Source organism: Aethalodelphis obliquidens, unplaced genomic scaffold (genome assembly GCF_003676395.1).
Source record: "Aethalodelphis obliquidens isolate GAN/ISIS:26980383/991018 unplaced genomic scaffold, ASM367639v1 scaffold9, whole genome shotgun sequence".
Classification (NCBI taxonomy): Eukaryota; Metazoa; Chordata; class Mammalia; order Artiodactyla; family Delphinidae; genus Aethalodelphis; species Aethalodelphis obliquidens.
This window is the reverse complement of record NW_020837953.1, coordinates 5,273,288-5,298,349: the sequence shown is the minus strand read 5'-3', so window position 1 is coordinate 5,298,349 and position 25,062 is coordinate 5,273,288. Positions and strand designations below refer to the sequence as shown.

At 41.1% G+C, this 25,062-nt stretch overlaps 1 protein-coding gene and 1 long non-coding RNA gene across 3 annotated transcripts in view; one reads left to right on the top strand and one right to left on the bottom strand.

The window, feature by feature from the left end:
- Positions 1–11,992, top strand: part of LOC113621522 (uncharacterized) — a 32,039-nt gene extending 20,047 nt beyond the window's left edge. Inside the window, exons 2-3 of the long non-coding RNA XR_003433206.1 lie at positions 11,020–11,026; positions 11,982–11,992. This is a non-coding gene — a long non-coding RNA (uncharacterized LOC113621522). The remainder of the gene's footprint in view (positions 1–11,019; positions 11,027–11,981) is intronic.
- FYB2 (FYN binding protein 2) overlaps positions 1–25,062 on the bottom strand; it is a 133,646-nt gene that overhangs the window by 26,528 nt on the left and 82,056 nt on the right. For both annotated transcript variants that reach the window (XM_027108393.1, XM_027108394.1), the window contains exons 6-11: positions 24,514–24,548; positions 22,205–22,236; positions 18,081–18,183; positions 14,843–15,002; positions 5,364–5,475; positions 5,227–5,267 (exon numbers count right to left, since the gene is read on the bottom strand). In XM_027108393.1, the coding sequence (XP_026964194.1) occupies positions 5,227–5,267; positions 5,364–5,475; positions 14,843–15,002; positions 18,081–18,183; positions 22,205–22,236; positions 24,514–24,548 (483 nt within the window). The remainder of the gene's footprint in view (positions 1–5,226; positions 5,268–5,363; positions 5,476–14,842; positions 15,003–18,080; positions 18,184–22,204; positions 22,237–24,513; positions 24,549–25,062) is intronic.

Here is a 25,062-nt window from a genome sequence, read left to right as displayed (position 1 = left end):
TACAAGAGACAAAAAAGGACACTACATAATGATCAAGGGATCAATCCAATAAGAGGATACAACAATTATAAATATTTATGCACCCAACATAGGAGCACCTCAGTACATAAGGCAAATGCTAACAGCCATAAAAGGGGAAATCGACAGTAACACAATCATAGTACGGGATTTTAACACCCCACTTTCACCAACAGACAGATCATCCAAAATGAAAATAAATAAGGAAACACAAGCTTTAAATGATACACTGAACAAGACGAACTTAATTGATATTTATTGGACATTCCATCCAAAAACAGCAGATTACACTTTCTTCTCAAGTGCTCATGGAGCATTCTCCAGGATAAAACATATCATGAGACACAAATCAAACTTTGGTAAATTTAAGAAAATTGAAACTGTATCAAGTATCTTTTCCAACCACAATGCTATTAGACTAGATATCAATTACAGGAAAAAATCTGTAAAAAATACAAACACATGGAGGCTAAACAATATAGTACTAAACAACCAAGAGATCACTGAAGAAATCAAAGAGGAAATCAAAAAACACCTAGAGACAAATGACAATGAAAACACGATGACCCAAAACCTATGAGATGCAGCAAAAGCAGTTCTAAGAGGGACGTTTATAGCAATACAATCCTACCTCAAGAAACAAGAAACATCTCACATAAACAACCTAACTTTACACCCAAAGCAATTAGAGAAAGAAGAAAAAAAAAAACCCAAGTTAGCAGAAGAAATCATAATGATCACATCAGAAATAAATGAAAAAGAAATGAAGGAAACGATAGTAAAGATCAATAAAACTAAAAGCTGGTTCTTTGAGGAGATAAACAAAATTGATAAACCATTAGCCAGACTCATCAAGAAAAAAAGGGAGAAGACTCAAATCAATAGAATTAGAAATGAAAAAGGAGAAGTAACAACTGACACTGCAGAAATACAAAGGATCATGAGAGATTACTACAGAAAACTATATGTCAATAAAATGGACAACCTGGAAGAAATGGACAAATTCTTAGAAAAGCACAACCTTCCGAGACTGAACCAGTAAGCAATAGAAAATATAAACAGACCAATCACAAGCACTGAAATTGAAACTGTGATTAAAAATCTTCCAACAAACAAAAGCCCAGGACCTGATGGCTTCACAGGCGAATTCTAACAAACACTGAGAGAAGAGCTAACATCTATCCTTCTCAAACTCTTCCAAAATATAGCAGAGGGAGGAACACTCCCAAACTCGTTCTACAAGGCCACCATCAGCCTAATACCAAAATCAGACAAAGATGCCACAACAAAAGAAAACTACAGGCCAATATCACTGATGAATATAGATGCAAAAATCCTCAACAAAATACTAGCAAACAGAATCCAACAGCACATTAAAAGGATCATACACCATGATCAAGTGGGGTTTATTCCAGGAATGAAAGGATTTTTCAAATACGCAAATAAATGTGATAAACCATATTAACAAATTGAAGGAGAAAAACCATATGATCATCTCAATAGATGCAGAAAAAGCTTTTGACAAAATTCAACACCCATTTGTGATAAAAACCCTCCAGAAACTAGGCATAGAGGGAACTTACCTCAACATAATAAAGGCCATACATGACAAACCCACAGCAAACATCATTCTCAATGGTGAAAACCTGAAACCATTTCCTCTAAGATCAGGAACAAGACAAGGTTGCCCACTCTCAACACTATTATTCAACATAGTTTTGGAACTTTAGGCACAGCAATCAGAGACGAAAAAGAAATAAAATGAATCCAAATCGGAAAAGAAGTAAAACTGTCACTGTTTGCAGATGACATGATACTATACATAGAGAATCCTAAAGATGCTACCAGAAAACTACTAGAGCTAATCAATGAATTTGGTAAAGTAGCAGGATACAAAATTAATGCACAGAAATCGCTTGCATTCCTGCACACTAATGATGAAAAATCTGAAAGAGAATTTAAGGAAACACTACCATTAACCATTGCAACAAAAAGAATAAAATACCTAGGAATAAACCTACCTGAAGAGATAAAAGACCTGTATGCAGAAAACTATAAGACACTGATGAAAGAAATTATAGATGATACAAACAGATGGAGAGATATACCATGTCCTTGGACTGGAAGAATCAACATTGTGAATATGACTATACTACCCAAAGCAAACTACAGATTCAATGCAATCCCTATCAAACTACCACTGGCATTTTCCACAGAACTAGAACAAAATATTTCACAATTTGTATGGAAACACAAAAGACCCCAAGTAGCCAAAGCAATCTTGAGAAAGAAAAATGGAGCTGGAGGAATCAGGCTCCCTGACTTCAGACTAAACTACAAAGCTATGGTAATCAAGACAGTATGGTACTGGCACAAAAACAGAAATATAGATCAATGGAACAGGATAGAAAGCCCAGAGATAAACTCATGCACATATAGTCACCTTACTTTCAATAAAGGAGGCAAGAATATACAATGGAGAAAAGAGAGCCTCTTCCATAAGTGGTGCTGGGAAAACTGGACAGCTACATATTAAAAAAATGTACAACACTCCCTAACACCATACACAAAAATAAACTCAAAATGGACTAAAGACCTAAATGTAAGGCCAGACACTATAAAACTCTTAGAGGAAAACATAGGCAGAACACTCTATGACATAAATCACAGTGAGATCCTTTTTGACCCCCCTACTAGAGAAATGGAAATAAAAACAAAAATAAACAAACACGACCTAATGAAATTTAAGTTTTTGCACAGCAAAGGAAACCATAAATAAGATGAAAAGACAACCCTCAGAATGGGAGAAAATATTTTCAAATGAAGCAACTGACAAAGAATTAATATGCAAAATATATAAGCAGCTCATGCAGCTCAATATCAAAAAAACAAACAACCCAATCCAAAAATGGGTAGAAGACCTAAACAGACATTTCTCCAAAGAAGATTTACAGATTGGCAACAAACACATGAAAAAATGCTCAACATTACTAATCATTAGAGAAATGCAAATCAAAACTACAGTGTTGGGCTTTTCTGGTGGCGCAGTGGTTGAGAGTCTGCCTGCCAATGCAGGGGACACGGGTTCGTGCACCGTCCGGAAGATCCCACATGCCGCAGAGCAGCTCGGCCCGTGAGCCGTGGCCGCTGAGCCTGCGCGTCTGGAGCCTGTGCTCCGCAGCAGGAGAGGCCACAACAGTAAGAGGCCCACGTACCGCAAAACAAACAAACGAAAACTACAGTGTGGTACCACCTCACACTGGTCAGAATAGCCATCATCAAAAAAATCTACAAACAATAAACGCTGGAGAGGGTGTGGAGAAAAGGGAACCTTCCCGCACTGTTGGTGGGAATGTAAATTGATACAAACACTATGGAGAATAGTATGGAGGTTCCTCAGAAGTCTAAAATTAGAACGACCATACGACCCAGCAATCCCACTACTGGCCATATACCCTGAGAAAACCATAATTCAAAAAGAGTCATGTACTACAATGTTCATTGCAGCTCTATTTACAACAGCCAGGACATGGAAGCAACCTAAGTGTCCATTGACAGATGAATGGATAAGGAAGATGTGGCATATATATACAATGGAATATTACTCAGCCATAAAAAGAAATGAAATTGAGTTATTTGTAGTGAGATGGATGGACCTAGAGGGTATCATACAGAGTGAAGTAAGTGAGAGAAAACCAAATACCATATGCTAATACATATATATGGAATCTAAAAAAAAAGAAAGTGGTTCTGAAGAACTTAGGGGCAGGACAGGAATAAAGACACATAGAGAATGGACTTGAGGACACAGGGAGTGAGAAGGGTAAGCTGGGACGAAGTGAGATAGTGGCATAGACTTATATACACTACCAAATGTAAAACAGACAGCTAGTGGGAAGCAGCTGCATGGCACAGGGACATCAGCTCAGTGCTTTGTGTCCACCTAGAGGGGTGGGATAGGGAGGGTGGGAGGGAGATGCAAGAGGGAGGGGATATGGGGATATATGTATATGTATAGCTGATTCACTTTGTTATACAGCATAAACTAACACACCATTGTAAAGCAATTATACTGCAATAAAGATGGTAAAAAAAAAAATATGACAAAAGATGTTGGTGAGGATTTGGAGGAAAGGGAACCCTCCTACACTGTTGGTGGGAATGTAAATTGGTGCAACCACTATGGGAAACAGTATGGAGGTTCCTCAAAGAATTAAAAATAGAACTGCCATATGATCCAGCAATTCCACTCCTGGTGTCTATCTGAAGAAAATGCAAACACTAATTCAAAAAAGATGCACCCTAATGTTCATATTAGCATTATTTACAATGGCCAAGATACGGTAGCAACCTCAGTATCCATTAACAGATGAATGGATAAAGAAGATGTAGTGTATACATATACATACACACACACACACACACACACACACACACACACAGGAATACTACTCAGCCATAAAAAGAATGAAATTTTGCCATTTGCAACAACATGGATGAACTTGGAGAGTGTTATGCTTAGTAAATAAGCCAGACATAGAAAGACAAAAACTGTATGTTTTCACTTACATGTGGAATCTAAAAAAGAAAAAGAAATATAAATGAATATAACAAAACAGACTCACAGATATAGAGAACCAATTGTTACCAGTGGGAAGAAGGGTGGAGGAAGGGGCAAGGTAGGGTATGGGCAAGATGTGAAAGGGGATTAAGAGATACAGACTACTAGCTATAAAATAAATAAGATACAAAGATATGATGTACAGCACAGGGACTATGACCAATATGTTATAATAACTTTAAGTGGACTATAATCTATAAAAATATAAAATCATTATGTTGTACATCTGAAACTAATGTGTAAGTAAACTATACTTCAATATTTTTTAAAAGTATTGAGAATCCATACAAGTGTTTTAAGTAAAACACATTCCTATCTTCAGATTTGGATTGTGAAGAGATCAGGAAGAAAGCAATTTCACCTCAAAGTTGCTTTCTCGCCACAAAAGACCCATTACCAGCATCTTCACCTTCATGATTCTAAATGCATTTATTCACACATACCTTGAACCACTTCTATTAGCTTATCATCACCCCACCCAAATGGCATTAATAAAAATATGTAAATAAAAGATACCTTACTACTAATCTGCCACAGAAACTCTTAGCAATTCCTATTGAGAGTTTCAAAAGTTTTCTTAAACTTACCATTATCTGAGACAAATGAGTTAGAGAAATCTGACTTTGCTCTGTGGGGAGAAAAGATACAAAGACCATTGACCTGTTGTATTGTACTTCTAAAGTCTCATCACATTCATCTCACTGAAGGGCTGGCACGTATTTACCCCTCTCTCCCAGGGTACTCAACATCATCATACGTCTCGGAAATGGAATTTGGCTTAAAGGCTCCTTGGCCTGGGGTCTCTTTAGTCATCTCCAAGGCCTTCACATACCCCCCTGTAAGGAAAACAGAGAACACCCTGAGAACGTCTCATCAACTGCTCTCATAAATGCGTTCACACAGGTCACTGGCAATGGAGACAATAATAGGAAAAGGCAGATTAAATATGGTAACACTGGATTATAACCTTGACATGCAGGATCCTTTGGCAAACCACTTCACCTTGCTAAGCCTCAGTTATGATTCTCTCAAGTTGGGATAATGACAGTAACCCCTCTTGGATGATTGTGGCAAGGATTAATACATATTTATGAAGGGGGCTAATTACCCAGTAAACCAGTGAGTCCTCCCTCTTCTTGGATGTTTCTTCCTCTCATCCCTGACCTCAAATGTTGAAGTCTACCAAGGTGCAGCCCTGGGGCTTCAATCCCTACATTTAGATGACTTATCCACTTTGTGGCATTTTTTCTTAAAGTAAAATTTCTTAGACAAGTTGATTGAGCACATGCCAACATTTATTATGCATTAGTAATGGATTCAGCCAGATAGTGTGCCAGGTTAAAAATTGCCTAGGGATTCTTTGCACAAGTAGCTAGCCTGTTACATGCAGAAGCTGGTTTATTTCACAGAGCTGTAAACTTGTCATAACCCTAAAACTGTCACCTTTTTATCAGTTGGCATAGGTTAATATTTACAGTATGGGTGATTCAGAACCATTTGCAGACATGAACTATTAATCAGAAATAAGAAATATATCTGAGAAATAACAATAAGCACATTGACTTTTATCTTTTTTTACATCTTTATTGGAGTATAATTGCTTTACAATGGTGTGTTAGTTTCTGCTTTATAACAAAGTGAATCAGCTATACATATACATATATCCCCATATCTCCTCCCTCTTGCGTCTCCCTCCTACCCTCCCTATCCCACCCCTCTAGGTGGTCACAAAGCACTGAGCTGATCTCCCTGTGCTATGCGGCTGCTTCCCACTAGCTATCTATTTTACATTTGGTAGTGTATATATGTCCATGCCACTCTCTCACTCCATCCCAGCTTACCCTTCCCCCTTCCCGTGTCCTCAAGTCCATTCTCTACGTCTGTGTCTTTATTCCTGTCCTGCCCCTAGGTTCTTCAGAACCTTTTTTTTTTTTTTTAGATTCCACGCATATGTGTTAGAATACAGTATTTGTTTTTCTCTTTCTGACTTACTTCACTCTGTATGACAGTCTCTAGGTCCATCCACCTCACTACAAATAACTCAATTTCGTTTCTTTTTATGGCTGAGTAATATTCCACTGTATATATGTGCCACATCTTTATCCATTCATCTATCAATCGACCCTTAGATTGCTTCCATGTTCTGGCTATTGTAAATAGAGCTGCAATGAACATTGTGATACATGACTCTTTTTGAATTATGGTTTTCTCAGGGTATATGCCCAGTAGTTATATTGCTGGGTCGTATGGTAGTTCTAGTTTTAGACTTCTGAGGAACCTCCATACTGTTCCCATAGTGTTTGTATCAATTTACATTCCCAACAACAGTGCAAGAGGGCTCCCTTTTCTCCACACCCTCTCCAGCATTTATTATTTGTAGACTTTTTTTTTTTTTTTTTTTTTGTGGTACACGGGCCTCTCACTGTTGTAGCCTCTCCCGTTGTGGAGCACAGGCTCCGGACGCGCAGGCTCAGCGGCCATGGCTCACGGGCCCAGTCGCTCCGCGGCATGTGGGATCTTCCCGGACCAGGACGCGAACCCATGTCCCCTGCATCGGCAGGCGGACTCTCAACCACTGCGTCACCAGGGAAGCCCTGTTTGTAGATTTTTTGATGATGGCCATTCTGACTGGTGTGAGGTGATACCTCATTGTAGTTTTGATTTGCATTTCTCTAATGATTAGAGATGCTGAGCATCCTTTCATGTGTTTGTTGGCAATCTGTATATCTTCTTTGGAGAAATGTCTATTTAGGTCCTCTGCCCATTTTTGTATGGGGTTTTTTTTTTTTTGATATTGAGCTGCATGAGCTGCCTGTATATTTTGCAGATTAATCCTTTGTCAGTTGCTTCATTTGCAAATATTTTCTCCCATTCTGAGGGTTGTCTTTTTGTCTCGTTTATGGTTTCCTTTGCTGTGCAAAAGTTTTTAAGTTTCATTAGGTCCTATTTGTTTATTTTTGTTTTTATTTCCATTTCTCTAGGAGGTGGATAAAAAAGGACCTTGCTGCGATTTATGTCAGAGTGTTCTGCCCATGTTTTCCTCTAAGAGTTTTATAGTGTCTGGCCTTACATTTAGGTCTTTAATCCATTTTGAGTTTATTTTTGTGTATGGTGTTAGGGAGTGTTCTAATTTCATTCTTTTACATGTAGCTGTCCAGTTTTCCCAGCACAACTTATTGAAGAGATTGTTTTTCTCCATTGTATATCCTTGCCTCCTTATTCATAGATTAACTAATCAACTACCATAGATGCGTGGGTTTATCTCTGGGCTTTCTATCCTGTTCCATTGATCTATATTTCTGTTTTTGTGCCAGTACCATACTATCTTGATCACAGTTTCAATTTAAGTGCTTGTGATTGGTCTGTTTATCTTTTCTATTTCTTCCTGGTTCAGTCTCGGAAGGTTGTGCTTTTCTAAGAATTTGTCCATTTCTTCCAGGTTGTCCATTTTATTGGCATATAGTTGCTTGTAGTAATCTCTCACGATCCTTTGTATTTCTGCAGTGTCAGTTGTTACTTCTCCTTTTTCATCTCTCATTCTATTGATTTGAGTCTTCTCCCTTTTTTTCTTGATGAGTCTGGCTAATGGTTTATCAATTTTGTTTATCTTCTCAAAGAACCAGCTTTTAATTTTATTGATCTTTGCTGTTGTTTCCTTCATTTCTTTTTCATTTATTTCTGATCTGATCTTTATGCTTTCTTTCCTTCTACTAATTTTGGGGTTTTTTTGTTCTTCTTTCTCTAATTGCTTTAGGTGTAAGGTTAGGTTTTTTATTTGAGATGTTTCTTGTTTCTTGAGGTAGGATTGTATTGCTATAAACTTTCCTCTTAAACTGCTTTTGCTGCATCCCATAGGTTTTGGGTTGTCGTGTTTTCATTGTCATTTGTCTCTACGTATTTTGTGATTTCCTCTTTGATTTCCTCAGTGATCTCTTGGTTATTTAGTAGTCTATTGTTCAGCCTCCATGTGTTTGTATTTTTTACAGATTTTTCCCTGTAATTGATTTCTAGTCTCATAGTGTTGTGGTCGGAAAAGATATTTGATATGATTTCAATTTTCTTAAATTTACCAAGGCTTGATTTGTGACCCAAGATATGATCTATCCTGGAGAATGTTCCAAGAGCACTTGAGAAGAAATTGTAATCTGCTGTTTTTGGATGGAATGTCCTATAAATATCAATTAAGTCCATGTTGTTTAATGTATCATTTAAAGCTTGTATTTCCTTATTTGTTTTCACTTTGGATGATCTGTCAAGTCCCCTACTATGACTGTGTTTCTGTCGATTTCTCCTTTTATGGCTGTTAACATTTGCCTTTGTATTGAGGTGCTCCTATGTTGGGTGCATAAGTATTTATAATTGTTATATCTTCTTCTTGGATTGATCCCTTCATAATTGATCATTATGTAGTATCCTTCTCTGTCTCTTGTAATTGTCTTTATTTTAAAGTCTATTTTGTCTGTTATGAAAATTGCTACTCCAGCTTTCTTTTGATTTCCATTTGCATGGAATATCTTTTTCCATCCCCTCACTTTCAGTCTGTATGTGTCCCTAGGCCTGAAGTGCGTCTCTTGTAGACAGCATATATACAGGTCTTGTTTTTGTATCCATTCAGCCAGTCTATGTCTTTTGGTTGGAGCATTTAATCCATTTACATTTAAGGTAATTATCAACATGTATGTTCCTATTACCATTTTCTTAATTGTTTTCGGTTTGTTATTGTTAAGTCTTTTCCTTTTCTTGTGTTTCCTGCCTAGAGAAATTCCTTTAACATTTGTTGTAAAGCTGGTTTGGTAGTGCTGAATTCTCTTAGCTTTCGCCTGTCTGTAAAGATTTTAATTTCTCCGTTGAATCTGAATGAGATCCTTGCTGGGTAGAGTAATCTTGGTTGTAGGTTTTTCCCTTTCATCACCTTAAATATGTCCTGTCACTCCCTTCTGGCTTTCAGAGTTTCTACTGAAAGATCAGCTGTTAACCTTATGTTATGTTAACATAAGGTTACGTTATTTGTTGTTTTTCCCTCGCTGCTTTTAATATTTTTTCTTTGTATTTAATTTTTGATAGTTTGATTAATATGTGTCTTGGCGTGTTTCTCCTTGGATTTATCCTGTATGGGACTCTCTGACTTTTGTCTATTTTTTTGTTTTGTTTTTTGCAGTATGCGGGCCTCTCACTGTTGTGGCCTCTCCTGGTATGGAGCACAGGCTCCGGATGCGCAGGCTCAGCGGCCATGGCTCACGGGCCTAGCCACTCCGCGGCATGTGGGATCTTCCCAGACCGGGGCACGAACCCGTGTCCCCTACATCGGCAGGTGGACTCTCAACCACCGCGCCACCAGGGAAGCCCTGACTTTTGTCTATTAATTAAAGGCACCAAGCAACAAGATTTTATCCTCTGACAAGAAGTCAGTTAGCATATAGGCCCCAAACTGTCTCAATGAATGTCAGCTCCCAGAGGCATAAAGGCCCTACTTTTTCTTACGGAGTTATCGGTATGTTTCTCCAGCACAAAGCAAAGACGCTGAACACACAGTTGCTTAATTCTTACTTCAGGACAATTTTTTTCTTTCTTACTCCTTCCTTTTTGAGGCAGATGTATTGAAAAATGTTTATGGCTTCATTTTAAAAACAGACAACTCCCAAGTTACATCCCTAACTTAGACATCTCTCGTGAGTTCAACCTTCACACCATTTCCATTTGGTCGTCTCAACACATTACATTCCAAACCAAACTCTTGCTTTCTCTCTGTGAATGTGCTCTTCCTGAAGTCTGCCCCATATCAACAAAGAGTAGCAACCCCAACCTTTCAGTTGCTCAGGTCCAAACCCTGAAGACATCCTTGACTCCTTTCTCTCTCATGTCCCACCTCCAATCCACAGCCATCTGTCAGCTTGACTTTCGATCTAAATCCTGAATCCAAGCATATCTCAACAACTCGACTGCAGTACCCTCCTCCAAGCTACCATCGTCTCTCAGTTAAATTCTTGCAACAAACTCCTAACAGGTCCCAGGTTCTTTTACATTCTTCTTTCAAGACAGCAGCCGAGATATGATTCTTTAAAATACAAGTCAGATCGTTCTATTCTTGTGCTCAAAACCTTTCAATGTTATTAAAAATATATATATATCTCATAATAAATGCCAAAGTTCTTGCAATGGTCTACAGAAGCCCCTATATTATCTGGCCCCATGTTATCTCTCTGACCTCATCTCCTCCTACAGTCTCCTTCAGTCACTGCTCCAGCTACACTGGCCTCCTTGCTATTCTACCAACACATCTAGTAGACTCCTGCCCTGGGATATTTGCACTCCTTTTCCTCTCTCCCTAGAACATTCTGGATAGCCATGGCTCTATTCCTCACCTACTTTACATCTTTGAGGTCATCTGTGTGCACTTTAAAATTGCAACTTCCACTTCCTCCACCTGCCTCCCTAATTCTCTTTTTCTTTTTTTTTTAAAAATGTATTTATTTTGTTTTTGGCTGCATTGGGTCTTCGTTGCTGCGTGCACGCTTTCTCTAGTTGTGGCAAGCGGGGGCTACTCTTCGCTGCGGTGTGTGGGCTTCTCACTGTGGTGGTTTCTCTTGTTGCAGAGCACGGGCTCTAGGCTTCAGTAGTTGTGGCACTCAGGCTCAGTAGTTGTGGCTCACAGGTTCTAGAGCGCAGGCTCAGTAGTTGTGGCACATGGGCTTGGTTTCTCTGCAGCATGTGGGATCTTCCAGGACCAGGGCTTGAACCTGTGTCCCCTGCATTGGCAGGTGGATTCTTAACCACTGCACCACCAGGGAAGACCCCTAATTCTCTTTTTTTGCTTCATTATTTTTTTCTATAGTATTTACTACCACTCCACATAGTGAATATTTTATCGTGTATATATTTACCATCCGTCTCCTCAGATCAGAATGTAATCTCCATGAGGACAGGAATTTTTGTCTGGTTTATTTACTGCTATATCCCCAGCACCTAGAACAATGCTGGGGACATAAAAGCTACTCAAATATTTTTTAATATTGAATGATTTGAATGCATATGTCCTCTAATTAGAGAGTTTCATGTTTATAGGGTTTACTGATATTTTGAAATTTATATCTAGTATTTTATTACATACTTTTTAGTTGTTCTATTTTTCCCTCATTTTCCTTGTGCTTGATGGACTGAGGTTTCTTCTCTTTTCTTCATTCTGTTTTTCTTTTTTATTTATTTGGAAAGTTTACATGCTGTGTCTATCTTTTGACAGTTACCTTAGTAAAGTTAAAATTATAATTACAGTATAACACAGGAAAGGGCACAAATCATAAGAGTATAGATCAGTGAATTTTCCCAATGTGTGCATGAGGATCAGCTATGGTAACAGATTTTTTTCCCTTTACCCAGCACCAGGGGCAAAATGGGCAAATTTCCTTCTGCTCCCTGGGGTTTGTCTTATTAATTCTTCTTTTCTTTTAATGGAAGGAAGTAATTCTTCTTATTTTTTTCAAAAGAGGCCCATTTGTATAGAGGGAGTATAGAAAGACACTCAACTGTATTTTTTTTCCTCAAAACTTTCCTCTCTGTTTTCACACCCACTTTCCTTGACTAAACATTTTGTGCTTCTCATCACAAGAGAGTAGGGAACTATTGCAGAGAACTATTAAATGGGTTTAGCACAAACTCCCTTTGTACTTTAGCAGTATGTACAGATTACTTAGAAGAATCTTCTTCAGGCTGTTTTCAACATAGTGTAATTCCCAAATCTATAGTGACTCTTCATGGACAGTACTTAATTGCTTGAAAATGGTTTTCAGCCCCATATTTAGGCCTCTCCTTTAACTCTTTTATTCACTTCAGCTTGTTTTCCCCCCTTCCACTTTTTTCTACACTCCAAATTAGTCTATCCACTTCTAATCTTAAGGTGTGGTTTTAGATTCAACACTACCTCTGTGCTTTTCATGTGTCATTTATCTCATTAGAAATGTCTTTTTTTATTTGTCCCATTTCTTTATTTTTTCTAAATTTTATTGTGTTAATAACACTTGAGGTCTACTTTTATAATAAATTTATAAGTACACCATATAGTACTGTTAAGAGTAGGCACATTCCTATTAATTCTGTGTGGACATAATTCTTTGAGGTCTTGTTATAAACTCACTTTGGGCAAGCCCTGGGTTATAGCTCCTGTCCTCTGTACACCATGCAGTCAAAACCAGAGCCCAAGGGATTCAGAGCTCAGTGAAAACCCTCAGGGCCAGTGTAGCTTTGGCACTCATTCATTGCCCAGGGTTCCTGGTTACTGCAGGTATGTGGATGCTTCCTTTTAAATCAGTTCTGTTATACTTTTATGAATTTTCCAAAAAAAATTATTCTTTGCTTGTTTTAGTCAGGAGAATCATTCAGATGATCAAATCTACCATTCTCTCTCACTGAAGTTTGATTTATTCTTTCATTCCTCCCTTTAACAAAGTTTTGTTGGGTATATCCACTGTGCCAGGTTGCAGAGATACAGAGAAATATATCAAATGGTCTCTGATCCCATGGTGCTCACTGTGTACTGTGGGAAACAAACATGTACACCATGAATTATAATGTAAGGCATACTGTAATTTTTTTTAAAAAAAAAAGGAAATAAAGAGAACTGACAGTTATGTAGCGATGAACCACGTACTTTATATGCATTGACAAAGAGCCCTGGGAAATAAATAGTACTACCCTCCTGTGTATATAAAAGTAAGTAAATTTCCCAAGGATGTAGGATTAATGCATAGTAATTCTGGGTCCCAGAAATGCTTGACTCTGAAACCTAATATGGAAAAGTGGTCATTTGGTTGCTGTTAAGAGTGAGCGATTATGGTCTCTGGAGAGTGGGAAAGAGGAGGATGGAGGTAAGGAAGGCCTCAGAAGAAGTGACTTCTGAGATAGATCTTGAAAGATGACTAGGACATCAGCAGGTAAAGAATGGGCATAAAACCATCTCAGACAGAGGAAAGAGGTCAAGCAAAGTTATAGGGGCACTAAAGCACATGACATAGTCAGTTAACTTAGAATAAAGAGTATATTGGGAAGGAGGTGGGTGGCAGGGATGCAGCCATCTAGCCTGGAGGGACACTTTATAGGGCCTGAGTCCATCTTATGATTGCAATGTATTCTCATCACTCTGATTATAACACATTATGAAATGTTTGCCATGGCTTATTGGGCTGGAGTAGACATCTGTTTTGCCTACCCAGTGTCTACTGTTTTTTCATGATAACAGCTTTCTAATTTTCCTTGGGAAATCCTTCAGTCTGAAATGATACCGTTTGGGTAGAACTAATTCTACCTTCAGCTCCAGATGTGAATTTATGACACTGGCTGGGTCCGTCAGACCATCCTATCCCACATTCACGATAACTGGATAGGGGTTGGCATGTGACACAATCAAGCCAACAAGACTCAAATCTGGGCCCTTTTCTTGAACCTGTTGAGAGGATAACCACTTCTAGTTTTCTTCTGGGGCTCCTAAGAGGACAGAGAGTGCGTAAGCCTGTCACTGCTAGATGCCATCTTGCCTCCACAAGGGTACAGTCTGCTTGAAAATGGAGACAAGAGGGAGGAGAGCAAAGCCAGGAGTAGAAAAAGTAATACTGAGTCCTTGTGATACTGTTTGTATCCCTGGGTCCAGCCATGCCCAAACCTTCTGCTAGGTGAGCCTCCTTTTCCTCTTTTGCTTAACACACTATGATTGGATTACTTGCCATCAAGAGTCTGGACTCACATGAAAGTAAAATGCGACTTGAATAAAGTCAAAGAATAATGTCATACTATGTCATCAGTGTGTCAATGTCTTGGGTCTACAAAGAACAATAGGAGCCGGTACATATAAGAAGAAATCAGCAACATTTGCTGAGCACCTATTGTGTAACATATGTCAGATTTGGTCCTCACCAAACCCCAGTTTGATCTATATTATCATCCCCCTTTTTATAAATGAGGAAACTGAGGAATATGAAGGAATATAGAGTTACTATGTAACATAGCTAATAAGTATGAGAGCCTAGGTTTGAACACAGGCCTTCTACTTCTAAATCCAGTGATTGTTCACTCTTGCACAGCTGCCTCACTCAGGCAAGTGACTTTGTGTATAATAGATGCTCAGTAAATATTTATAAAAGAAATTAAAATTTTGGTCCCACACAGCTTTAAAATAATTCGATAATGGTGAAGAGAACCAGGAAGAAACACACTCACAGTGGCCATCGGAGTGTCTGGCCAGCTTGGGGTCCTTGGGGCAGTCCTCTGTCTGGATGACGTCAATCTCAGCGTCCTGCTTCCCGGCCGGTGTGCTCCTCCTACCCCTGTGGACTTTCACCATCTGTGTTTTTCCAGGTGTGTCTTCATAGGCACCCACCTAAACACATGCAACAGGGACAGTCTGGCGGGGCTTTGGTTTACCTGTTGGTTTTTTGCTTACTCATGCTGTTCTGTATTCATTCATTCCTCCCTGGTAGCCACTGTTTATTCCTTTATTTAACAGAGTCTTATCTCTCTAAGTTTCACAGGAGCACATATAATGTCTTTTGTTGCCCTCTGAACAGCCAGTGAATGCCTGGCACAGAGGCAGGCCCATAGGACACAGTCAGGATATAATGGAGCTCTGACCGCAGCATAGGCTCTTGATATATTTTATCTCACTTACTCTGCATGACACCCCATTCAAAAACTATCACGATTCCTCTTGATAAAGAATTTAGAAAGGTTAAATAACTGACTTCTGGTCTCATAGCTAGTCATCTGCCCAGGCAGGACTGGACCCCAGAGCCCTGTGCTCTTGCCTACCAAAGGATGCTGTGTTCCTTTTGCCTGACATTTCATCTTCCCACCCTCCATTCTTCTGTTTCCCCCCGCTTCTTTCCACACTTCCTCCCTCCAGCATCTGTCACGCACTCACTGAAGGAAATAACATGCTAAGCCCTGGAGAAAGAGAGAGATGTGATGGGCATAGTGGCTTCCACGCTGGTCATGGAGCAATACATGCAAACAATTAAGGTATATTGCAGTGAATATCATCTACAGCAGGATTGCTCACTGAGGTGGAAATAGGAGGGGCAGGTCAGTTCTTGTGGCTAGGAGACAGGGTGGGGAAGACTTCAGAAGCAGGTTTTATGAAACTATTTTAAAATTTAAGTAAGAGACTGGTTGAAGGGATAAGGAATACCTGGTAGATAAATCAACACAGGCAAAGGGACAGAATAAATAGTATTTATTTAATAAATAAATAAATAAATTTATTTATTTATTTATTGTATTTATTAAATAAATAAATAGTGTCCTCATAAGGGTGGGACAGAGGCTATTGATGAAGGAACAGTGAAGGGGACAGAGGAGGAAAGACTGGAGGCGAGGCTGAAAATGTCAGCTAGAATGGAGCTGAGTTATGAAGGGTCTTGCACACAAGGCAAAAAGTGTGGGCTTTATCTCCTAGTCTTAGGGAGCTAGGCAGGGGAGAAACCTGACCAGATTTGCATTTCAGAAAGATCTGGATAGATTGGCAGGAAGAGACGCTGGAGGCAGAGGCGAATTGGGGCACTTCTGGCCATCCAAGTATTTCATAATTACGAGATGACGATGGGAGAGGAGATTACTGTCCTTTCGACTACAAGTGGACACAGGGTTCACTGTGACAATCATCTGAAAGTATTTACAAAAAGGTAAAATAATGAATAGATACAAGGCATGGAATTTCCTGAGTTCTTGGTGGGATCTGGGCAAATGAAGAGGAAAAGAAGAGGAGGGGCATTCTTTTAAGTCACACAGCCAAGAATGAAATTTTTAAATGGGGAAAAATGACAGCAAAGTAATGATATCCTTCCACAAATGAAACAAATATGGTGTTTCACGCAAATATAGTGACCACCGACCTTCAGCACAGCCCCTACTGCAGCACTGCATGGATTCTCTGAGGGCTGTCCTGGGGAACGGTTCCTACAGAGTCAGTTTGAATCACATCCTACTGATGTACCATCTACATTGGACCCCAAAGAGCACTGCCCAGCTAGACTACCCACCACATTTACCTAACACATTCCAAATAACTTAACAATTTCCCAAACTCAAATCCACTCCATGAAAGTAGGACTGTGTCCCTTTGGTGGTAACCTGACCCCACCTCTGGCTCTTGGCCAGCACTTGGTCAGCACTGAAAAAGGGCACATCCCTGCTTTTGCCCTTTCATGGTCAGTATCCCTTTTTCTTTCTTTTTATTTTTTTGGATGTGGACCATTTTTAAAGTCTTTATTGAATGTGTTACAATATTGCTTCTGTTATGTTTTATGTTTTGGTTTTATGGCTGCGAGGCATGTGGAATCTTAGCTCCCCAACCAGGGATCAAACCCGCACCCCCTGCATTGGAAGGTGAAGTCTTAACCACTGGACCGCCAGGGAAGTCCCTCATGGCCAGTGTCTTTAATCATGTTCCTCTGCCGCCTTTCTCATATGGTCCTGATGACCCCCTTCCTGATCTCTGGCCTCATTACCCATTATGGCCTTGCTCCTGCCCTCTGTCCTTGACACACCATGCTGCCGCACTGGCTCTGGTCCCTGTCTTTTGTTATTAATGACTTACTTCTTTGAATTACGCCATTTTGTGACCCTCTGTAAACACCCAACCTGGTCCAGCCCAGCCTCTGGGCCTACACCCCAGTTCAGGCCCACACCACCACCAAGGTGCTTGATTGACCCAAACCCTGGGTGGAACTGGAACAATTTGGTAGGTTGAGATAGGCACATCTCAAACAGGCATCTCGAATGTTTTGAGCCCTGGTAGTAGCCCCAGTGGTATCTATTGTTTAAGCCTCTGGTTTTGAAGGGGATCATGTCCATTGGATATGGATACACACATATACAGTGTTTACTATTAACAAACAATGTTAATTAATCCATTAATTTATTAACAATATATTTCATTTTAATGGTAGCTTGTGGCTTACAACACACCTTCATCTACATTATTTCATTTCATTTTCCCATCACAAATGAGGTAGAATCAGGATGGGAGTGGGGATGGTAGAATCAGGTGTGGATTATTTATTCTCACTTTACACATGAGACGCCTGAGCTCAGAGACTAACTCCCTGTTCTCAGCAGGGCCTCAGAGCACAGAACTTAAGGAGCCCTCCCTCCAGGTTCTGCAAGAGCAGGGTGGGCACCTGAGTGACTGTCTCTTTGTAGTTTGCCCTCTGGGTACCTTGCTGAACTCATACCCATCTCAGCCCTGCTTATGAGGCCTGCTTCCTGGCTAATAAGTCCAAGGCTAGTTCAGTGTTAGTGTCCTGTTGATTTCTTTGATAAAACACCCAACACCCACTGCATCTTCGGACTGTCTCTCTGGAGAGTTACATGGCTCAGCCTCTAAAATGTCACCCCATGAACTGATCCTATTACATGGCTGACGTGGACTGTTTGGTCTGGAACCCTAGAACACAGATACCTTGGAAACATAGTCTGAACATAGATCCTTTTCTGTTTTTCGTGGTTCCAATTTGCACGGCTCTTTTTCCTTCATTTTTTTATCTTCGTCTTCATGTTTCAGGCTGAAATGTGAAGAGATACCAGGGAAAAAGTGAAGGCGAGAGTATTTTGATGACAGCGTGCCCCTAACCCTTTTTTTTTTTAAAGATGAGGGGACCAGAATCAAGTCGAACATAGAACATTTCCCTGAGTTTCTGCCTGCTCCAATCAATGCCAGAGTGAATTCCTGCTTAAAATCTCTTAATAACTTCCATTGCCTGATGGATAAGATATCAGCCCCCACCTTTCTTTCCAACCCCGTCTCCATCTGCACCTTCTATCCACGTTTATTCTAGTCTACACTCTCCTAATTCCCCAATCCTTCCATCCCATTTTGAGCAACTCTCCCTTCATATTTGCTATTTCCCTCGTCAGTCATGCCTTCCACACCTTACACTGCTGAGAAACACAGTACCCTTTCCAATCTGTCTAAATCAGCTTACCTCTGAGAAGCTTTGCTTGATCCTCCCAAGAAGCGTTTAATCTGTTCCCCTAACACGCTGTCCCTCTATCTTGTATTAAACTGTAGTGTCTATGGATCTGTTTCCAGTTCCTCCACTTTCCCTTGTCAACTAACTAAAAATCAGAGCTCTGTTATTTATCTGTATCCCCAGCACTAATGCTGTGTAACCTGTGGTAGCAAAGTGATCCCCAGCCAGTATTCCTTCATAAGAGGCATGACTGCCATGCACCAGTAATATGGACACCAGCCACAGTGGAAGAGCAGAGGAGGGAGTCGAGGTGGAGAGTTTAGTGAAAAAGCTGGAAGCTGGGACAGAACACTGAGGAGCATCAGCCTCCACGTGAGAACGTCTGTTTCTGGCATCAGAGTGAAGTAGACAGTCCTACAACCATGTTCACATGGAAAGCAGAGACAGAAGAGCCCTCAAAGAAAACCAGAGGGCTTCCCTGGTGGCGCAGTGGTTGAGAGTCCGCCTGCCGATGCAGGGGACACGGGTTCGTGCCCTGGTCTGGGAGGATCCCACATGCCGCAGAGCGGCTGGGCCCGTGAGCCATGGCCGCTGAGCCTGAGCGTCCGGAGCCTGTGCTCCGCGACAGGAGAGGCCACAGCAGTGACAGGCCCGCGTACCGCAAAAAAAAAAAAAAAAAGAAAACCAGAAGAGGTGGTCGTGAAGGAAGGAGAAACACCAGGAGAGAATGCTGTTCCCAAAGACAACGGGAAGAATTTTAAGGAGTTTCACTCATCCATTCATCCAATGACTGATGACTCTTATCCACCATTAAGGCCACTAGTTCTAGAACATATATTAGAACAGGGGCTTTGTAGGCAGGGCTGGGTTCCAGCCCCCACTCTGTCTCTTTCCAAAAGCCTAAGATGAACTTTTCTAAAAATCAAATTTTTCCAGAATGGAGATTTTATATATATATATATATATATATATATATATATATATATATATAAAACTGTCAAATTACATTTAATATTGTGACTCCTAGGAATGCTAGGGGAGAGGAGTACATTACTTCTGCTTTAAAACTCTTCCGTGGTTTCCACCGACCTATAGGATAAGGTCTAAATCTGTGCCATCAAGACAGTGGCCACTGTCCACATGTGGCTATTGAACACTTGAAATGTGTCTGGTCCAAACTGAGCTGTGAGCGGGGCTTCCCTGGTGGCGCAGTGGTTAAGAATCTGCCTGCCAATGCAGGGGACACGGGTTTGAGCCCTGCTCTGGGAAAATCCCACATGCTGTGGAGCAACTCAGCCTGTGGGCCACAACTACCGAGCCTGAGCTCTAGAGCCCACGAGCCACAACTACCGAAGCATGCGCGCCTAGATCCCGTGCTCCGCGACAAGAGAAGCCACCGCAACGAGAAGCTCACGCACTGCAACAAAGAGTAGCCCCCGATCAACGCAACTAGAGAAAGCCCGTGCGCAGCAACGAAGACCCAACGCAGCCAAAAATAAATTTATTGAAAAAAAAATTGAGCTGTAAGTATAAAACATATCTGGATCCTGAAGACTTGGTATGAAAAAAAGATCTAAAATATTTCATTAGTAACTTTTGTGTTGATTACATGTTGAAATGATAATGTTTGGGATCTATCAGGATAAATAAAATACATTATTAAAATTCATTTCACTTTTTTTTTGCTTTTTAAAGATGGCTACTAGAAAAAAATTAAGTGACATATGCGGTTTGCATTACATTTCTATTGGACAGGGTTGCTCTGAATTTAATTAGGGAGCCCAGGCCCTCCTGGATCCAGCTCTGCATATGACCCCGGCCTCATTCCTGCTGTTCCCACACCGCACTTTGTGCTCAAGCACCATCCAGCTCTTTGTGGATCCCTGTACTGGCCTCACGGTTCAACACTATGTCTTTGTTCCCACTTGTCCTTTGCCTGGGGCATGCCTTCTGCCATTTTCACCTGGCCAGTTCCTACATGATTTCATGATTCAGCTCAGTTGTCACTCTTGAAGGAAGCATGCCTGGTGCCTCACCTCTGTGTTTTCACAACTGCCTTAGCAGTGATTATATGATATTATAATTTCCTACTTACGTGATCATCTTCCCTCCAAGGGACCCCCTCATCCCAACCACTCCGGTCTCCACTCTCATCTCGCACTAAGCATTAGAGATATATTCTATTCATTTTTGAACCTCAGAGTCTAGCAGTGTCTGAACAGAGAAAAAGCTCAATAAATATTGAACTAAATAGGTAATCATCTGACACGTGCCTCCTATGAGCCCAGCACCATGCCAGGTGCTACAAGGTAATTGCAGGGGTCATGAATTTAGGGTCAGGCAAGAACCCAAGTAGAGAGATGAAGCAGGGTTTTCTCCCATGATTCAGCTCATGTGTTTTTAGCCTCAGCCAGGAAATGTTGATACTTGCTCCTCCAGAGCTCATGGACCATGTTTATTTTAATGCATTAAAAAGATGCAGACATAGAGAATGGACTTGAGGTCACAGGGAGGGGGAAGGGGAGGCTGGGACGAAGTGAGAGAGTAGCATGGACATATATACACTACCAAATGTAAATCAGATAGCTAGTGGGAAGCAGTTGCATCACACAGGGAGATCAGCTCGGTGCTTTGTGACCACCTAGAGGGGTGGGATAGGGAGGGTGGGAGGGAGACGCAAGAGGGAGGGGATATGGAAACATATGTATATGTATAACTTATTCACTTTGTTATACAGCAGAAACTAACACAACACTGTAAAGTAATTATACTCCAATAAAGATGCTAAAACAAAATTAAAAAAAAAAAAACCTCCAGGGAGAGAGGGAGAGGGAGAGAGAGAGAGAGAGAGAGAGAGAGAGAGAGAGAGAGAGAGAGAGCGCGAGCCGGACTCTGAAGAGTCAGGTGAAAGCACTGTTATGTGCCAAGGCCCTGATCTGGACCAAGAATGAGAAAAATGGGCCCTGCCCACAAGGAGCACACAGACAAGAAGGGGAGGGGAGAGTGAGGATGAACTGGAATCTTAGCAAACAAACGATATACGTGACATTAGTGCAAACGTGTGTGTGCCTTACAGCAGTACTGCAGGGAAGGGACTGATTACTTCTCTCTGAGGAGGGGAATTAGGAAGGCTTCTTACAGGAGGGGACATTTGATGGTTAGCAGAAGTCTGCCAGATCATTAAGTTGGGGTGAATGAATTAAATGAGCAAAGGCAAAGAGGCCTGAAACAGCATGGTGCATTTTGGAAACTGTAAATTCTTTGGGCTTCATGTGATTGTTATATGCCTGTTTGACTGTGTCTCTCCCGCTGGGGAACCCCTGAGGGTAGTGGCTAGGTCTCTGTCTCTGTTCCAGCCCTAGTGGTTAGCAGATGGCCAGCACGCTGGGGACTCAGCAAGCCCCTGCTGAGTGAGTGCAGTGTGCTGGAACGAGATGAACCTGAAAGGCCAGGCTGGACCTCTGAGCACCGTTTCTGCACCAGGCACCTTGAAAGGTGCTAGGGGTGTTGAACCAGGTCAGGCACTGGAAACAGCTGGCCCATTAAGGAAAACCCATGCAGTGCAGAGTGTCAGCAGCTGATTCATGCTTTTCCTTTGGACGATAAAACTCACCTGAGTCCTTGATGGAGAAAACTCTTCCAAGGCTGAAAGTAAAGAGGAAAACGGTCATTTTCAGAAACCTACCCAAGTCAAACCCCAACCAGGCCTCTGTTGTTTGGTTACAGATCATTAGAGACCTGACCGGCCAGTGAGGTCTCAGTACAGAGCAAAGGTAGACACTGACAACAGAACATTCCATGAACTGCTGCCAGTGTAACTGAAGATCAATCGAAAAGAAAACAGGCGTTTCTGAAGTTACGGCGCGTGCCAGCGGGAACGTGTAATTTGACTTAGAAAAATAAACTGTTCTCTGCACACCTTTCCAGGAATGCATCTGTAGAATAAAGAACTTTCAAATCTTATGAGCAAACAGGAATGTGCGATATTTGAGCAATGTTCCAGTGGGCAAAAATTGGTACAGGCAAGTGTGCAAGCCATGCTGGGAATTCCCCGTTCCTGATCACGTACCACCTGATCAAAATTCAGCTCTCACGTAATCTAGTCTTGGTGCCATTAAAACTATGTCCCAATGACCATAACATAGCTCCTCATTTAGTCAGTTGTCACATATCTGATGCCATTCCCTATCTGGATTCTAGCCAAGAACCTGAAGAGAACAGAAAATATCTAAGCACCCAAAATGCTGCCACAAAGTCCAGGCCCAAGAGCTCATATACCCTCCTTTGAGGAGAGGCTCACAGCTTTCACTCAGGGATGACTGGCTCTCATTTTCCATATAATCCTAGCAGATTGGATGGCAGCACTGGTAGAAAGACAAGTCAGACAGACCTTGCTTTGTATCTTTGCTATATTATTTATAGGTTATTTAACCTCTCTGAGCCTTGAGTTCTCGTCTGTAAAATGCAAGCAGGGATACCAGCTCACAGGGTGACTGGGACACACACACACAGGCACAAGTGCCTGTCCCCAAACAGGGACTTGGTGTGTGCTCGACCACATGAAAGACACTCACTGCTGGACACAAGAGGCTGACAGGAGAAGGAAATAATAATTGATAGAGATAAGAAAACAACTACAGCAAACAGACCGTGGTGGTTTGGTATGAGGGCAACTGGCTCTGAACACCTATGAGGGCCCAAGAGCATCTCATAAGAAAAGCATGAACAGTGCCCATTCAGCCCCTTATGTTCCAGGGGACTCCAAGTCATAAAGAAAGGGTGAAATCAGATTCCAGCCACCAAGCTCAAAAACACTGAGATGAACATAATGCATATCTGAAGGCTGAAAGATTAAAAAAAAAAAAACTTTCATGCTTTTTATTTTGAATGAGATAAAATTTGGTCATTTGGAAAGTTCCCTTGTGCAGAGTTTATCATTTGCTGATATTGCCAGCTAAGTGAAGCATCTTAATGAACTGTTTCTGCTTTCGTTAATAGGAATAATAATCATTTATAGTTTTCTATCTATAAAGTGTATCACAAATGAACAATCCTTTCCAGTAAGCATTAGAACCATGAAGCAGAAAGACGAAGGACCTCAACTAAATGTACCCAGTGATAAAGGAGTAGTACCTTAACTGTCCCAGTTAAAACATTAGGTAAGTGCCTACTGTGTGCCATGTGCTGTACTAGGCGCTCATCTACTTTGTCTGGCTTAGTTCTCTCAGCAATTCAGTGAAACGAGTATTGGTCCCTCATTTATTGAGCCTCTACTACTGCAGATTAGGTAACTACAAGGCATATGCTTCCTGCCCTCATGGGGAATGCACCGTTTTACAGAAGACAGCTGTAGCTCAGAGAGGTAAAATGCCTGGGATAGATTCCAGCACTTCCTATTAAACTGTTTACCTGAATTTACCTCTTTTCATTCTCACAATGACTTCTGATGGGGATGCTTCTATGACCACTATTTTACACGTGAGGAAAGGGAGGTTCAGGGTCACACAGACAGGAGCCGGGATCAAAGCCCGTGATTCTGCTTGGGCCCTAAATCAAGTTGCTAGCACTGTGCCCACCAGAAGCCCAGAAAATATGCCTTCAGGAGTCTGGTCATTCGTGTGAAAGCACAGGAGCTCTTCTCTCTGAAGGGACAGTTATTACAGGCCAGTTGGTGCTGGCCACCCTAGATAAGGGGCCAGGAATGGATTAGGACCACCTTCTCCCATCCTAACACATTTTCTGTCTCTGACCTTATAGGGCCTCAGGCTTCAGAATCTTAGCAGCTAGAGTCTGGAAAAGCCCTCCAAATCAGGGGAAAACCCAAAACAAAGACCATTCCTCCCTCATGAAAGAAACTACTTCAGAATCAACTCTGCACACTTGCTTTAGTTATGAAGCTGATAAGAAGAGAAGAAACAATACCTTTTGGAGTTCTTCAATTCTGACTTCGTAAGTTGCTAAAATAAACAAGAAAAAATTATTTCAAGGCAGTTTCTTATAGTACCCATTTCTTATACAGTATGCAGGATTAAAGCAATTATAGAAGGTGGCAGTGTTCAGTTTTCTCAACCTCCAGAACAATCTGCCTATGGGAGACTTGTCCACGTGGTTTGGGAAATTCTCAGGTCATTGATCACGGTATCACTTCTGGGGGATTTCTAGGATGGAATGGACAGTGAATTTGTTTCAAAAACATTTGAAACAATTTTCAGTTTCCTTTTTGTTAAGCAGATTCATACTCTACGATGAAGAGAAAGTGCTGCAATTTAGTGGTAGCAATCAGAAGGCAAACTTGAAAGGAAAGGGAAAGGAAAAAGGCCAACAAAAGTCCAAATCCCACTTCAACAAGTCAAACTCCACAGCACGCCTAAAAGTGTTTGGCTCCCTGAGCGTTTTGTTTCCTTGGTACAGCTTGGAAAGAGGAGACTGACCACCAACTAAGGCTCGAATACCTTTTGATTTTTTCAAAGC